The sequence below is a fragment of the Zingiber officinale genome, chromosome 1B (assembly GCF_018446385.1).
Source record: "Zingiber officinale cultivar Zhangliang chromosome 1B, Zo_v1.1, whole genome shotgun sequence".
Taxonomy (NCBI): Eukaryota; Viridiplantae; Streptophyta; class Magnoliopsida; order Zingiberales; family Zingiberaceae; genus Zingiber; species Zingiber officinale.
The window spans coordinates 102,404,755-102,420,074 of NC_055986.1; the positions used below are offsets into that span (position 1 = coordinate 102,404,755).

The 15,320-nt window shown below is 39.9% G+C and overlaps 1 protein-coding gene across 2 annotated transcripts; it reads left to right on the forward strand.

Moving 5' to 3' along the window:
• The first annotated feature begins 1,056 nt into the window (after positions 1-1,056).
• Positions 1,057-2,706, forward strand: LOC121983255. 2 transcript variants are annotated; one of them, XM_042536235.1, is made up of 4 exons: positions 1,057-1,165; positions 1,439-1,523; positions 1,641-1,974; positions 2,532-2,706. In XM_042536235.1, exons 1-4 carry the CDS (start codon positions 1,160-1,162, stop codon positions 2,656-2,658), a joined length of 552 nt encoding a protein of 183 aa, XP_042392169.1. In that variant the 5' UTR covers positions 1,057-1,159; the 3' UTR covers positions 2,659-2,706. The 2 variants fall into 2 exon arrangements, with proteins under 2 accessions (XP_042392169.1, XP_042392232.1); XM_042536298.1 differs by having other exon boundaries at positions 1,066-1,165; positions 1,442-1,523.
• The last annotated feature ends 12,614 nt before the right edge of the window (positions 2,707-15,320 follow it).

The window sequence follows — 15,320 nt, forward strand, 5'->3', positions numbered from 1 at the left end:
GTTGTCTCATTTTTTGTTGCTGACCGTTTTGTAACCTAGGACAGTGTCCTTTATGAGATTTTGGGTTGATTCTAAATCTATTTTGCAAGGTGAGAAAAATATGAGCTTGTTCTTTGAATGAAGAACCAAGTTCATTGATTACACTTGACATTTTAATGTTAGAAATTAAAAGAATTTAGATCTTAAGTGGAAGGATCAATTATTGGAAAAAGATTCTATAAGAGATAAATTAATAGAAAAAAGTCTCAAACATAGATCAAATAGATGATTCTTTTCCGATTTCTTCACTCAGATTTCTCCAAATGATCAAAACATCATAGAGATTAGTTGATCTATTCAAAAGTACATGATAAAAAATTTTATTTTTTTTGTAAGTTGTTTTAAAAGGGCTCAACTAAGTCAACTAGTATATGAGTCATGATGTAATTGAGGACATCTTAGTAGTATATTTAAATAACATGAGATAAATATTGAGTATTTCAATTATTATGCTAGCTGACAGGTTAGTGTTCAAATCAAGTAGTCAAAAAAAGCGTTGGAGGAAGGTATTATACTAATTAATTTTACTTGTGAGCTGTTTGATTAAACAAAACATAGTATTTTGTGATAGTAATGAAAAGTTTTATGATGATAATAAGAGAAATTTTATGGCTATTATTGAGATGATTAGTAAGTGAGACTCAATGATCAAGGATCATCGTGAGAAAAAGAAAAATATATATCATCATTATCTCTACTATAAAATTTAAAATAGTTATCTTTACTATAAAATTTAAAATGAATTGAGATGTTTGTTAATTCTAAAATCCAGATTTCTATTCTTCAAGAGCCTGGTTTTTTTTTTCCCCACCAGATGGACTGTTTAGAGTGTAGGGCCGGCCTTGTCCCCACCTCAGCGTTTTAGTTATTTGAATTAATCTATTTCTCTTTAATTAATATTTAATACCTACCTATTCCACTTTTCCGGTCAAACTGCAGCTTCTTAATTAATTAAGCAGGAAGTTTCCTCCTCTAAGATGATTAATCATTCTATAAATAAGGGGGATCGGACTCTCCCTTAATTTCGTCTCATGATCCATCAAGTAATTAACGAAATGGAGAAGGTGGGTGATTCTCAGCCGTCTTCATCAGAGCCCGTTTCGCCGACTAGTAAAGAGATATGAAGGTGAAGAGTTCTCACTCGTCTTTCAGAAATAATTAATTAAATCCTAAAATTCTCTCCAACTTTCTTAAACCATGTAGCTAGCTAGCGTATTTGATCATGTATCGTGGGAATCCGCATAGCTGCTGCGCTTAGTTAATTATTTCGGGGGTTGACTACACAGTAGTCTATTATAGTTAGTTTATTTTAGCTGTTATTTGACAGTAGTGATCTAGTTTTGTTTAAATAAGATTCCTGATAACCCTAGCTAGCTACTTTTGTTATACTTTCTTGCAGCAGCAGCAGAGAGTACTGAAAGTTGAGGCTGAATCTTCAGAAAAGTGTTTGGAAAAGATAAAAGGTGTCTTAGCAAAGCTTCGAGGTATGACTGATCCCTTGCTTAAAAATACAATCCCTGTATTCTGCTGTTATCATGCAATGGACATCTAATTAAGACCTCTCCCTCTGCTTTAATTGGCAACTTGATGTCTTATTGAAGAAACGAGTGACATCGACACATGGCGTGAAGAGACAGATGGGACGGTGATGGTCTGGGGTTACTCTGATCCTGAGAAGCTTAAAATAAAGTTAGAAAATGAGGCCGGCGATGCGATCAAGTCAATTACAGACGACCCAACTAACAGCATTCACAGCAGCAGAGATGGGACGGTAATCTTCGAGTTAGAAAATGAGGATGTCTTGGGTCAACCGCAAGGGTTGCCTGAGAAGCGAGTTAACGAAGTTGCTGATAGTAGTCATGAAATTCTCTACCACAGTCAAAAAACAATTGAGTCCAGACAAAGCAGACCGTCGTATCGACGGTGGCTTCGCAGGTAACGGAGAAGTTAGAAATAAACTAAATATTTAAAATTGATTTTAACATTAAAATTTATTTATAAAGTAATTTATTTATAATAATATTTAGTGGATTTATGGCCAACTAAACGAGTCAAGTTAGGTGAGTCAATTTCAAGTCTACTTAATAAGATACTTGAGTTAAATTGAGTTTAAAATAATTAGATCATTGAAATGACTATTTAAATTTGGTTTGATTTTTTTTATGTGTTTGAATTTTATTTATTTTTAGTTTGATTAGATATTATTGAACTCTTAATTCAAATTTATTTAATTATTTAAATTTTTTATAATTTTAAATTTATTTAATTAATTATTAAGTTTGATAATATAAATTTATTTATTTATTTTTAAAATTTCTTTAATTGATTATAGTGAAGTTAGCTTGAGTGATGCGGGTGGATGTTTGACTGCATTGGAGGCAACTCCAGTGCATGCTTGTCAGACTATATATATATATATATATATATATATATATATATATATATATATATATATATGAAATATTAAATTTATTCCTTTAATTCATTTTCAGGCATGGTGAGAAGGCTTTTTCATCCAGGATCCCTGCGATACTTGTTGCCGATGTCAGTGGTTTCGATTATTTATCGTCTGAATCAAAATCAGAGCCCCAAAAAAAAAGTGGGTGTTGTTGTTGGTAATATTGAAGTTATAAATAAAAAAATATATTTAAAATTAATTTTTAACTAGAGATGGGACACTAATGGTCATGGACTACTTTAAGCATCAGACGTCAGAAATTGCCTACATACATTGTGAAGAAGTTACTGGGAGAAGATATACTCCCGTATATTTTAAGAATGAATATAACATCAGTTTATATACAAAATATAAATCTAATAAAGAATTATATGAAGTAAAAGAAATATAATATACATAATAAATATACAATAAATAAAGAATATATCATAATAAATTCACAATAAATAAAAGATATATGCCAATTGACTCTCTAAAGTTGGTGGGCACATGCAGACACCAGCCTTGGAACATAGTAGATGAAAGGATAAACTAAAGGCTGGGTCAAAACATCATTCAATTTGTCAGAGGGTGAAATATGAGAAACATGAACTTTGTTATTTTGAATCAGCTCATGAACAAAATAATAATTCAAAGTAATGTGTTTTATGTGAGAATGATGTTGATGTAGTTTACATTAACGATCTAACTCATATTTTGATAAATAATAAGTAAATTAAGTTACGTTTTGTTGTGATCTAAACACTTGATTAAGTGTGTAGGAGAAGTCCAGATAGATCGACAGGTTGACCAGATATCTGGTAGGAAAGCCAGTTAGGTCAACGGGTCGATCGAATAACTGGTACGAAGTCCAAATAAGTCGACGGACTAACTAGATATCTAGCAAGAAGTTCAACTAGGTCAACAATCCAACCAAATAGCTGGCATAAGTCTAGACAGGTCGACAGGCTGACCGAATGTCTGACAAATTGGTAAGTAAAGATAAGTCACTAGAGGAAAGTGACCTTGTAAGGATGCGTCCCCGTTGAGGGGCAGTAGGCGTCGGTCCAATTTAGCCCTATTTGAAATCCCTAAACTGAGATCTGGGCTAGTTCCTGGTCCTGAGAGGACAAGAACTAATTACTACTCTTTAATATTAATTATTATTGTTCTAATATCTGTGTTGTAGGTTATTTGGACTAACATTATTTTGCAGGATAAAGGAGAAAATTTGTCTTTGGATGAATAGTGTCTGAAGGTGCCTTCAAGCAGTGAAAGCGTCTTTGTACTGTTCATAGAAGGCACATTCCATAGCTATGGAAATCGCTTTAGTAGTATTCATCGAAGCCATGGAAGGCGCCTTAGTACTGTTCATCGAAGGCGCCTTCCATGGCTATGGAAGACGCCTTCCGCAGGATAAATTTTGGACGCAATCGTGGATAAGCACCAGGCTATTCAAGATCAAGTTTAACCCATTGGACGTGCATTCAATAGCTATGGAAGGCGCCTTCAATAGCTATGGAAGGCGCCTTCCATCCCTTATATAAGACAGTCTCAAGTGTTAGGATCCTTTGTACTCGGCTAGAGAGGGGGGTGTGAATAGCCGCCCCAAATCGATCGCGTTTCTTCCTACAATTCGTTAGCGCAGCGGAAAAATAAACTAGAAACGAAAAGAAGAATATCAAACCTTAGACGCAGCGATGTAACGAGGTTCGGAGATGATACTCCTACTCCTCGGCGTGTCCGTAAGGTGGACGAAGCCTACCAATCCGTCGGTGGATGAGTCCCCGGAAACCCGGCTAATAGATACTCCTTGTGGGTGGAGAAACCTCGCCACAATAACTCGCAACAGCAAGATAGAATACAAGGAATACAAGTAGAAGGACAAGAACAATGTACAAACACTAACTCGCCTTCTCGTCGACTGCCTGTGAAGCAACAACTTCTCGACAACAGCAGATGATCGACGTCGGAAGCTCACGCGAAGCTTCGGAGGAGCTCAACAAAACTCAAGCACAGCAGCACTTAGGGACAGGAAGAAGAAGAAAGGAGAAAAACACCAAAGCCTTGATCTCCTTTTATAACCTGCGAAGCTGCCAGCGAAGAAGAAGCCAGCGGAAAAGACGGAGCGACCCGTTGTGACTCAACGGTCGAACGTGGACCGATCAGGCTCCACCCTGATCGATCTAGGACCCTTCTGATAGGTCTGGGGACCGATCAAGCCCTGGCTGATCGGTCCCTAGATCGATCAGACTGCTTCACGACAGTTGCTCAACTTTCTGATCGGTCCCCGACATCGATCGAAGCTTCTTTGCCTTGTTATCTGATCGGTCACGGACCGATCAGATACAAACGATCACTGATCGGTGCAGACCGATCGAGCAATTTTGCCCAAACCAAGTCCCAAGTCTCCCAAACCAACATTTGGTCAACCTCGACCTGTTGGTACTTAATTCCTAGCATCGGTCACTCCTTGACCTGCTAGAATTCCTCGCCAAGTGTCCGGTCAATCCCTTTGACCTACTTGGACTTTCCTCAACACCAGATGTCCGATCATCCCTGATCCATCTGGATTTTCCCTTGCCTGGCTTCACTCACCAGGACTTTCACCTGGCTTCACTCACCAGGATTTCCACACTGCCTAACATCCCAGTTAGGACTTTCTCACTGCCTGGCTTCACTCACCAGGACTTTCCAACTGCCTAACATCCCAGTTAGGACTTTCCCTCGTGCCAAGCTCCCTGCTTGGACTTCTCCGTGCCAAGTCTCCATACTTGGACTTTTCCAGTGCCAAGTCTCCATACTTGGACTTTTCCCGTGCCAAGTCTCCATACTTGGACTTTTCGCGTGCCAAGCTCCCTGCTTGGACTTTTCCAGTGCCAAGTCTCCATACTTGGACTTTTCCCGTGCCAAGTCTCCATACTTGGACTTTCCGCATGCCAAGCTCCCTGCTTGGACTTTTCCAGTGCCAAGCTCCCTGCTTGGACTTTTCCGGTGCCAAGTCTCCATACTTGGACTTTTTCCCGAATCAGGTCAACCAGGTCAACCTTACCTACGGTTGCATCAATACTTTCCCAATCATCTATTCTTGTCCCATATCAAGAATAGAACTCTCTCACGAGTGTCAAACATCAACATGCAACTCAACTAGGTCAATCTTGACCTAAGGTTGCATCAACAATCTTCCCAAGTCAAACATCAAAATACAACTCGAGTCAAGTCAACTCGAGTCGGGTCAACCAGGTCAACCTTGACCTAAGGTTGCACCAACAATCTCCCCCTTTTTGATGTTTGACAAAACCATAATCAAGTTAGGTTAATCCGATAACCTAACTTAGGTTTTCCAACCATCTTCCAATGTCCAATGTTCTTTCCTTGAACATTCTCTGGACATTCTCCCCTTAGGTTAACCCGATAACCTAACTTGGGTTCTCCAATAATTCTCCCCCTTTTTGACACACATCAAAAAGTATTCCAATGTTCTTCCTCGAACATTCCTTGACATTCTTCCCCTAGCTTAGGTTAACCCGATAACCTAACTTGGGTTTTCCAATAATTCTCCAATGAACGCTCTCCCCTTTTTGACACACATCAAAAAGAAAAAGGAGAGTATCAAGGTCAAGAGTTTCTTCCTAATGAAAGTCCCATACCTTTCATTGAAACTCTTAATTTCCCCCTTGATACTAAACTCAACAATCAACTTAGTGATAATCCCATATCACTAATCCTCAAAAGTCTTAAGGAGTAAAAACTCCCCCTAAAAGTCAACTCCCCCTTGACAATTAGGTAAAAACTCCCCCTAAAGGTCAACTCCCCCTTGACCATTGCACCAACAATGTCTTGGAGAGTTTCAAACCTTTAGAAATCCACAAAACCTAACTTCCAGCTGAAATTTCAGACCAACAGCTGAAAATCAGAAACTGGCACGCTCTGATCGGTCCCCAAACCGATCAGAATCCCCCTGGATCGGTCCCCAGACCGATCCACGCTTCACTGATCACACTGGATCGTCACTGATCGGTCACCAGACCGAACAGAACTTCCCTGGATCGGTCCGGTGACCGATCCACACTCTGAAATCAGAGATTTCTGATTTCCCTTCCCGGAAATTCAGAAACTCCTAAAAAATTCCAGAAAATTCGAAAAAATGTGAAATTTTGAGGATACATTCCTCATAACATATACTATCATGGAAAAATAGTTTTCTATGAGAATAACTTCCATTTTCAAATCTTGATACAAAATTCAAAAACTTTGAAATAGTTCAAAGTTAAGTCAACTTTGTATCACAATGTTCAATGATGAATGCTATCACTAGGAAAGCTTCATCAAGGTTTTTCAAAACAATTTTGAAATGATTTCAAACCCTTTAATTTGGGACCACAATCTTAGGGCTATATGTACATGACTTGTACACAAGCTTTCCCTATGATCCCCCATATCTTGAATTAGGCTCATCTAGGTACAAGAGCTATGCACCTTGATCCTAATTCATGATCCTAATATCTCACACACATCTAGAGTGTATCAAGCACATCCATGTCAATTTTGATGTGAGATATGGGTTTAGGTATCTTAGGCTAAGGTCTCATGCATTTTCTAAACACAAATTTGATCTCAATATCAAAATGTGTTTTTCATCCTTAAATCAATTCAATTGATTATTAATGCAAGAGATGATGACATGGCATAAAATGGTATCATAAATGAGAACATGTGCCAATGTCATGATGTCATGGCATAAAGTTTGAAACTAAACTAACACATGACATATAAACTAGCCTAAGTATTATCATGACATTTCAAATGATAATAAGACTAAATATGATGTCATGACATGTGAGGGCAAACAATCATGGCAAGATTTAGCATAGATAAATATACCTAGATTACCTATCTAAGTATCCTTAACCACTTTGCTAACTTAAAATCTAACCCTAGATTGCCCATATATCCCTAAGAGAAAACCAAAATCCCAATTATGGTATTTCTCTAGGTTTTCTTAAATTGTGCCAAATAAGATTGAAATCGATATTTTTCAAATATGGCACAATTTACTCTTTAAGGAGTAAATAATAATTCTTTTTCATTTTCAAAGGTTATCAAAACCTTGAAAATGCTCCTTGAGTGTCAATTTCCTCAAAGTTGGGTTAACTACCCTTCTAATTGGAGTTGACACTCTCTAACCCATCTATGGGGTAGAGAAGATGCTCCTAGGAACCCAATACCTATTAGAGCTCATTGGGTTCACTAAATATTCATTAGGGATAACTTCCCTAGCAACCCTCCTAATGACCCTCTTAGGCTTTGAAGCCTTGGTCATTTGGGTCTCATCAAGGTCAACTATAGGGGCGACTCCTTGTGACCTTGGTAGTGGTCTTCCTAGCCCTAGGTTTTGTTCCATAATCGAATGGAACATTATGATAAGTGGGCTTGACCACTTGGGACTTAAGTTTGTGACCCAAACCCTTTTTGTCCTTGGACATTGGTTTTTGACCCTTAAACCCTAGAGATGACTTCTCCAAGTTCTTAAGAGCATTTTCCAAAGTATCAAGTCTTGACCTCAAGACTTGATTCTCCTTCTCTAGTACCTCAATTTTTGATTTGTCATTTTTCTTTGAGGCATTCCTAGGCATGTGTCTAGTTGATTTGGGATTCCTACCTAGGTTCTCCTTAACCTTAGATGAGGTAATTCTAGGGTTGGCTTTCCTAGTGTTATCCTTATCTAGGCTCACATGTTTGGCACCTAAGCATGTGTATCGATTTCTAATGTTATCATGCTTATCATTATTGACTAGTGCAATAAAATTTCTAGCATGCATCTTACTAGTATTGCACGAATGAGACTTAAATGATACCTTAGGGTTTGCCTTAGCTCCCCCTATAGAAGTGCTCGGTCTCTTGCCCTTGTGAGGTTGCCTCCCCCTCGGACAATGACTCCGATAATGTCCCCTTCGCTTGCATTGGAAGCACACCACGTGCTCCTTGCCCTTGCGTGTCGGGACTCCGGCTACCTTGACCTTTGGCGCCGGTGGAGTCTTCCTTACCCTCTTTGGACACTTACTCTTGTAGTGCCCAAATTCCCTACACTCAAAACACATTATATGCAATTTACTTGAACTTAAAGTGTTTGAGTTACCTAGGGTTGAGGATGAATGGATGCTCTCTTCTTCATCCCTCCCGGAGGTAGAAGCTTCTTCTTCGTGCTCCGATCTTGAAGAAGAAGAACTCACTTCCTCTTCTTCTTTAGATGTTGAGTAACCCTCAACTTCCAATTTGCTCTCTTCATGATGTGAGCTACTTGGCTCACTAGACTCCTCTTCATGGCTTGAAGTGGAGCTCTCTTCATGGTACTTGGCCAAGTTATCCCATAATTCCTTGGCATTGTTGTAACCTATCTTACACAAGATGTTAGTAGGCAATGAAAATTCAATTATTTTCGTTACCTCTTTGTTGATTTCGGATTTGTGAATTTGTTCTCTTGTCCACTCCTTCTTCTCAAGTGGTTTTCCTTCCTTATCCACCGGAGGAGTAAATCCTTCTTGTACACAAAACCAATTCATTATGTTAGTCATAAGAAAATACTTCATCCTTACCTTCCAATACGCGAAGTCGCCGCATTCGTAGAAGGGTGGAATGGTGACATCTTCTCCATAGAGATCCATTCTCTAGCTTTGCTCCCACGGGTGTTGATCCGATGAAGAGCGAACCTTCGCTCTGATACCACTTGTTAGGATCCTTTGTACTCGGCTAGAGAGGGGGGTGTGAATAGCCGCCCCAAATCGATCGCGTTTCTTCCTACAATTCGTTAGCGCAGCGGAAAAATAAACTAGAAACGAAAAGAAGAATATCAAACCTTAGACGCAGCGATGTAACGAGGTTCGGAGATGATACTCCTACTCCTCGGCGTGTCCGTAAGGTGGACGAAGCCTACCAATCCGTCGGTGGATGAGTCCCCGGAAACCCGGCTAATAGATACTCCTTGTGGGTGGAGAAACCTCGCCACAATAACTCGCAACAGCAAGATAGAATACAAGGAATACAAGTAGAAGGACAAGAACAATGTACAAACACTAACTCGCCTTCTCGTCGACTGCCTGTGAAGCAACAACTTCTCGGACAACAGCAGCAGCTGATCGACGACTGGAAGCTCACGCGAAGCTTCGGAGGAGCTCAACAAAACTCAAGCACAACAGCACTTAGGGACAGGAAGAAGAAGAAAGGAGAGAAAAAACACCAAAGCCTTGATCTCCTTTTATAACCTGCGAAGACAGAAGCCAGCGGAGAAGAAATCTAGCCGTTGCGTCGCAACGGCTAGTGCCCTGATCGGTCTGTGGACCGATCAGGGAACCTACTGATCGGTCCCCAGACCGATCAGCATGTTTCACAGAAAGTTGCCCAACTTTCTGTTCGTTTCCTGATAGGTCAATCTGATCGGTCCACGGACCGATCCCACCTCAGGTGGTAGCGTCCCTGATCGGTCCGGAGACCGATCGGTAAGCCCACAGAACCATGATTGCCTTCTGTTTGTTATCTGATCGGTCACCAGACCGATCAGATACACAAACGTATCACTGGATCGGTCTGCAGACCGATCCAGAGCTTGGTTTTTGCCCAAACCAAGTCCCAAGTCTCCCAAACCAACATTTGGTCAACCTCGACCTGTTGGTACTTAATTCCTAGCATCTGGTCACTCCCTTGACCTGCTAGAATTCCCCGCCAAGTGTCCGGTCAATCCCTTTGACCTACTTGGACTTTCCTCAACACCAGATGTCCGATCATCCCTGATCCATCTGGATTTTCCCTTGCCTGGCTTCACTCACCAGGACTTTCACCTGGCTTCACTCACCAGGATTTCCACACTGCCTAACATCCCAGTTAGGACTTTCCCATGCCTGGCTTCACTCACCAGGACTTTCCAACTGCCTAACATCCCAGTTAGGACTTTCCCATTGCCTGGCTTCACTCACCAGGACTTCTCCGTGCCAAGTCTCCATACTTGGACTTTTCCAGTGCCAAGTCTCCATACTTGGACTTTTCCCGTGCCAAGTCTCCATACTTGGACTTTTCGCGTGCCAAGCTCCCTGCTTGGACTTTTCCAGTGCCAAGTCTCCATACTTGGACTTTTCCCGTGCCAAGTCTCCATACTTGGACTTTCCGCATGCCAAGCTCCCTGCTTGGACTTTTCCAGTGCCAAGCTCCCTGCTTGGACTTTTCCGGTGCCAAGTCTCCATACTTGGACTTTTTCCCGAATCAGGTCAACCAGGTCAACCTTACCTACGGTTGCATCAATACTTTCCCAATCATCTATTCTTGTCCCATATCAAGAATAGAACTCTCTCACGAGTGTCAAACATCAACATGCAACTCAACTAGGTCAATCTTGACCTAAGGTTGCATCAACAATCTTCCCAAGTCAAACATCAAAATACAACTCGAGTCAAGTCAACTCGAGTCGGGTCAACCAGGTCAACCTTGACCTAAGGTTGCACCAACATCAAGAAGCCATTAATACAACACTGATATATGAGCTACTACGCATCTGTTTAAGCATTTGACTACTCCTGGTTTCTGCTACAACTCTACGGCAAAGCTGTTGTGCCCGATGACTGCTCCGAGGAGTTCCGATCGCGCCCGATAGACCGATATCAACACAAGTGCTCTTATTTCAATCCTTAAGTGTTGGCAACGTTTTTTTAATTACTACAAATGGACAAGTGCAGTGTGTTGCACTTGACCTAATCTTTCTTGTACTCGATTATCTCTTCTGGAGATACCGAAAGAGGTTTATAGTGAATTACCCATCGATAGGTCCACGGGACCTGAGTCTTGGAGTAGAAGTCGTCGAAGGCTCCGAACTAAGTAAAAACCACTCATATTTTCTGGTGTTTGGCTTGCTTTCTTATTTACTTTCCGCTGCATACACTTTGATTTTAAAATGAGAAAAAAAAGTTTTTAAAAATCATGTGATTCACGCCTCCTTTCACGTGTGCGTATAATTCCAACAAATTGTATCAGAGCAGGTTTTGCTCTAAATTGGTGTAACCACCAATCAAGCCGGGGGAATCGTTTTTAGACTTCTTTGTTTTCCGTCTTCTATTTGAATTGGTAAAACTTTACCTATTCAAATAATTTTGTCGTTCGATCTTAACTTGAAGTTGGTGCAACACCTGTCAAGTACTTTTATATTTTTTTCTCAAACTCTGCTAATCCAAGACCAAGTCTTGGCACCTTTTTTTAATTTTCTATCTACAGCTGTGAAATGACCCAAAATAAAGGATACAACACCATTCGCCCCCCACTCTTCAATGGGGATGATTTCCCGTACTGGAAGAAGTGGATGGAGGTGTACCTGAAAATGGACTTCGATTAGTGGTTCAGCGTCACCAAATGATACAAGGCACCAATGTACAACGCTGGAATTCCAATGAACCCAAAAAATTAGAATCCAGAAATGAAGAAAAAAACACAAATTGACTTCAAGGCCCTCAACAAAATCCAGTGTGGGCTAACAAAAGAAGAGCTGAACCGCGTCGAACCTCACCAAAACGCCAAAGAGCTATGAGACAAACTTATAGAACTACACGAGGGGATCATCTACGCAAAGGTAACGAAAAGAGACTTATATCTAAATAAATTATTTAATATAAAAATGCAGGAAGGTGAGACTGCCAATCAGCTGCATGCGGGGATAAAGGATATCCTCAACGGACTTCACATCATTGCTCACAAGATGGAGAACAGGGATCTAATCAGGTATGTTCTAAACGTGTTTCCTCGGAATGCATTATGAGCATCCATCGTGAATGCCTATAAAATGTTGAGGAATTTATCAAAATTAAAATTAGATGAACTCTTTTGTGAATTAGAGCTGTACGAATAGATTAACACAAAAAACGAGAAAGGTATTGCTCTTGTTGCAGGAATGTCGAAAGAAAAATCCAGGACCAAGTTGGAACCTGAAGTCAAGTCTAACTCAAAGTCAGACGATGAAGAATACTAGTTGAACTTGGAAAGAAAGATGTTCACCAGGAGAAAGAAGAATTTCAGCAAAAAGGACCTGTAAAAGATCAACTCCACCTCCAATGCTAACAGCAAGAATGTGACCTACTTTGGATGCAACAAGAAGGGAAATTACAAGACCGACTGTCCAAATCTGAAGAAAAATAAGACCCTCAAAGCAACGTGGGACGAATTATCTGGAGATGAATCAGATGGTGGAGAACCAAAGCACTCCAACTACCTTGCGTTGATGGCCTACGGACCATAATCGGAGAGCGAATTGGAAGACGGGTCCGAACCCGAGTCAAGTCACGAGTCCATAGTCGTTTCCGAAGGTTCCAATGAGGTACATTTCAATTTAAGCAAAACGTTTTTTAAAATTATTGCATTTTTAAATAAGAAATTAACTAACCCTGAAAATTCCACAAACAAACTAATAAAAGAAAATAACAAACTTAATGAACAATTAAAATCAAGTTCAACAACTGAACCAATTCAAGCTGAAATCCCAACTCAAGTTGCAAAACTTGATAAGGATAATTTCAGACTAAAAAATGAAATAATTGAACTAAAAAATTACTACAAAAATTCAAAACTAGATCCAAGTACCTCGACATGATACTTAGGTCACAAAGAGCTGTGTATAACAAGTCCGGACTCGGATACAAGTCCAGCTCAACCAACAAATCCTTTATTTCTTTAGTTAACCAAAATAAAAATCAAATTAAGGCTTGGGTTCCAAAAGCGTGCCTAACCACACAAGTATAACTCAATCAATATTATATACATAAAGATAAAATCTATTACATAAATCAAAATAAATCAAATGACTCTCCCTTAAATTCGAAATTAAATCTTCAAAAATAAATACAAATCAAAGGAAAAACCTTAAGTTAATTAAACCTAATTTAAAAGAATACAGCATAAACACAAGCTATAACCGAGTATGCTACAATTATAAAACAAATAGACATAAACCCAAAACTTGAACCCAAATGTTCAATAATTGAGGGGGAGACTCCAAATTAATTGGCACCTCCAAAATAATAACATACCCAGTTAGGTAATTAGGACTAGCCTAAATAGGGACAAAAGTTTAACTTGACCAACAGTACTGGTAAAGTTTTGGATAATAGTAGGTTAGGGGAACTTTGTCTATACATGTCTAGGAAGATATGACTTCGACCTGATGCATTTTACTTAGTGGAACTAATTGAAGCTACCCCTTACTAATCCTAACTAGTTAGACCAAAATTTTTTTACTAAGTTCAGTGGATGAGACTATTTGGAAAACCTTGAAGGCATGGTTACTCTAATGATGTCCAAGTGACTCACCATAGCCTAGAAATGTTGAACCCAAAGCTAAACCTGAATCTAATATAAAGTTAAACCAAACCCTAAAATCAAACTTAACTCATCTCACAAAATCATAGGATTCCCTGTGGCCAGCCGCGAGTAGGCGACCGCCGCAGGGGCCTGCGGTAGTGGCCAGCTGGCCGCGAGCAGGCCCCTGCGGCATCCGACCGACCGCGAGCAGGCCCCTGCGGTTGCCGGCCAGTCGCGAGCAGGCCCTGCAGCGGCCGTTGTGTGTGTGAAACGGAAGAGACGAGGGAGGAGGAGAGGAGCATACTTGAGTTGTCGGTTGCCGATCGCCGAGATCGGGAGAGGACACGAGGCTGCTGATCACCGAGGACGCGGAGAGGAGAGGAGATCATCGAGAAATTGAGATCTACCAAGAAAGTTTGCGGGGAGAGGAGAGAGAGATCACGTGCCCTAATTTCTAATCGTGTTTATCGACGGAATTCAAATTCCGTCGGAAATTGTCGATAGGATTCAAATTCCGTCGATAATTACCGACGGAAGTCAAATTTCGTCGGTAAATTATATCCCACCCTCCCCCTTCCCCTCAAAAAAATTGTAAATCGTGAATCCCTAAACCTGTAAACCCAAAGGCCCGATTTCCTGACCGAATTTCAAATTCCATTAGTAATTACTGATAGAATTTGACTTTCGTCGTTAATTATTGACAGAATTTGAATTCCGTCGGTAAACGATACCCCCCCCCCCCCCTCCCAAAAAAAAAAAACCTGTGGATCCCTAAACCCATAAATTCAAAGGCCCAATTTGCGGATTGAATAACCCATAAATTCAAAGGCCCAATTTGCGGATTGAATAATAATTTCAGTCGAAGATCACAACTGAATTAAATTCAGTCGATAATTACTGACTGAAATGATCATTCAGTCAAAATTTTAAATTAAATTCAATTGATATATTTTTGACTGAATTAAAATTAATCGATAGTTATTGACTGAATTATATTCAGTCGGAGATTCCTGTTGTAAAATGCAGTGGACATTTAATTAACACCTCTGTCGCTCTATTTTGGGCCTCCGGCAAATCCTAGAAACGGGTGACATCGGCCATGAACTACTTTGAGACTCAGAGAATAACTAAAAGGTGGAAGAAGTCTTTGTTTTTACGAGTATGTTAGGAATTGATTTCGTCTTATCTTATCACCTTCTAATTAAGTAGCACCCTATCCTAGTTTAAATGATATTATAAAATATGACTCGCGGAGCATGCCGATTTTATATATTTATATGTTTGGTATGAAAGTCAGTCTCCTCAACTGTTGACTAACTTAATATATAGTTCCACATCCTTCTACAAACTGACGAATAATTAACTCGAATAACCGCATACAGTGCCAGTGCCAGTGCCGGCCAATGGTCAAATGCGGACGTCGCACAGGGCCCAATTTTTTAGTAATTTATTTATAGTTAATAAAGGCTAATAAAATAAGTGGTGTTTTTCTTTTCTCACAATTGTTTATTCTCCC

Coding starts and splice junctions, on each gene's coding strand:
- LOC121983255 (XM_042536235.1), top strand. Junction 1,524..1,640: donor TGTCTTAGCAAAGCTTCGAG/GTATGACTGATC, acceptor GTCTTATTGAAG/AAACGAGTGACATCGACACA. Junction 1,975..2,531: donor TATCGACGGTGGCTTCGCAG/GTAACGGAGAAG, acceptor ATTCATTTTCAG/GCATGGTGAGAAGGCTTTTT.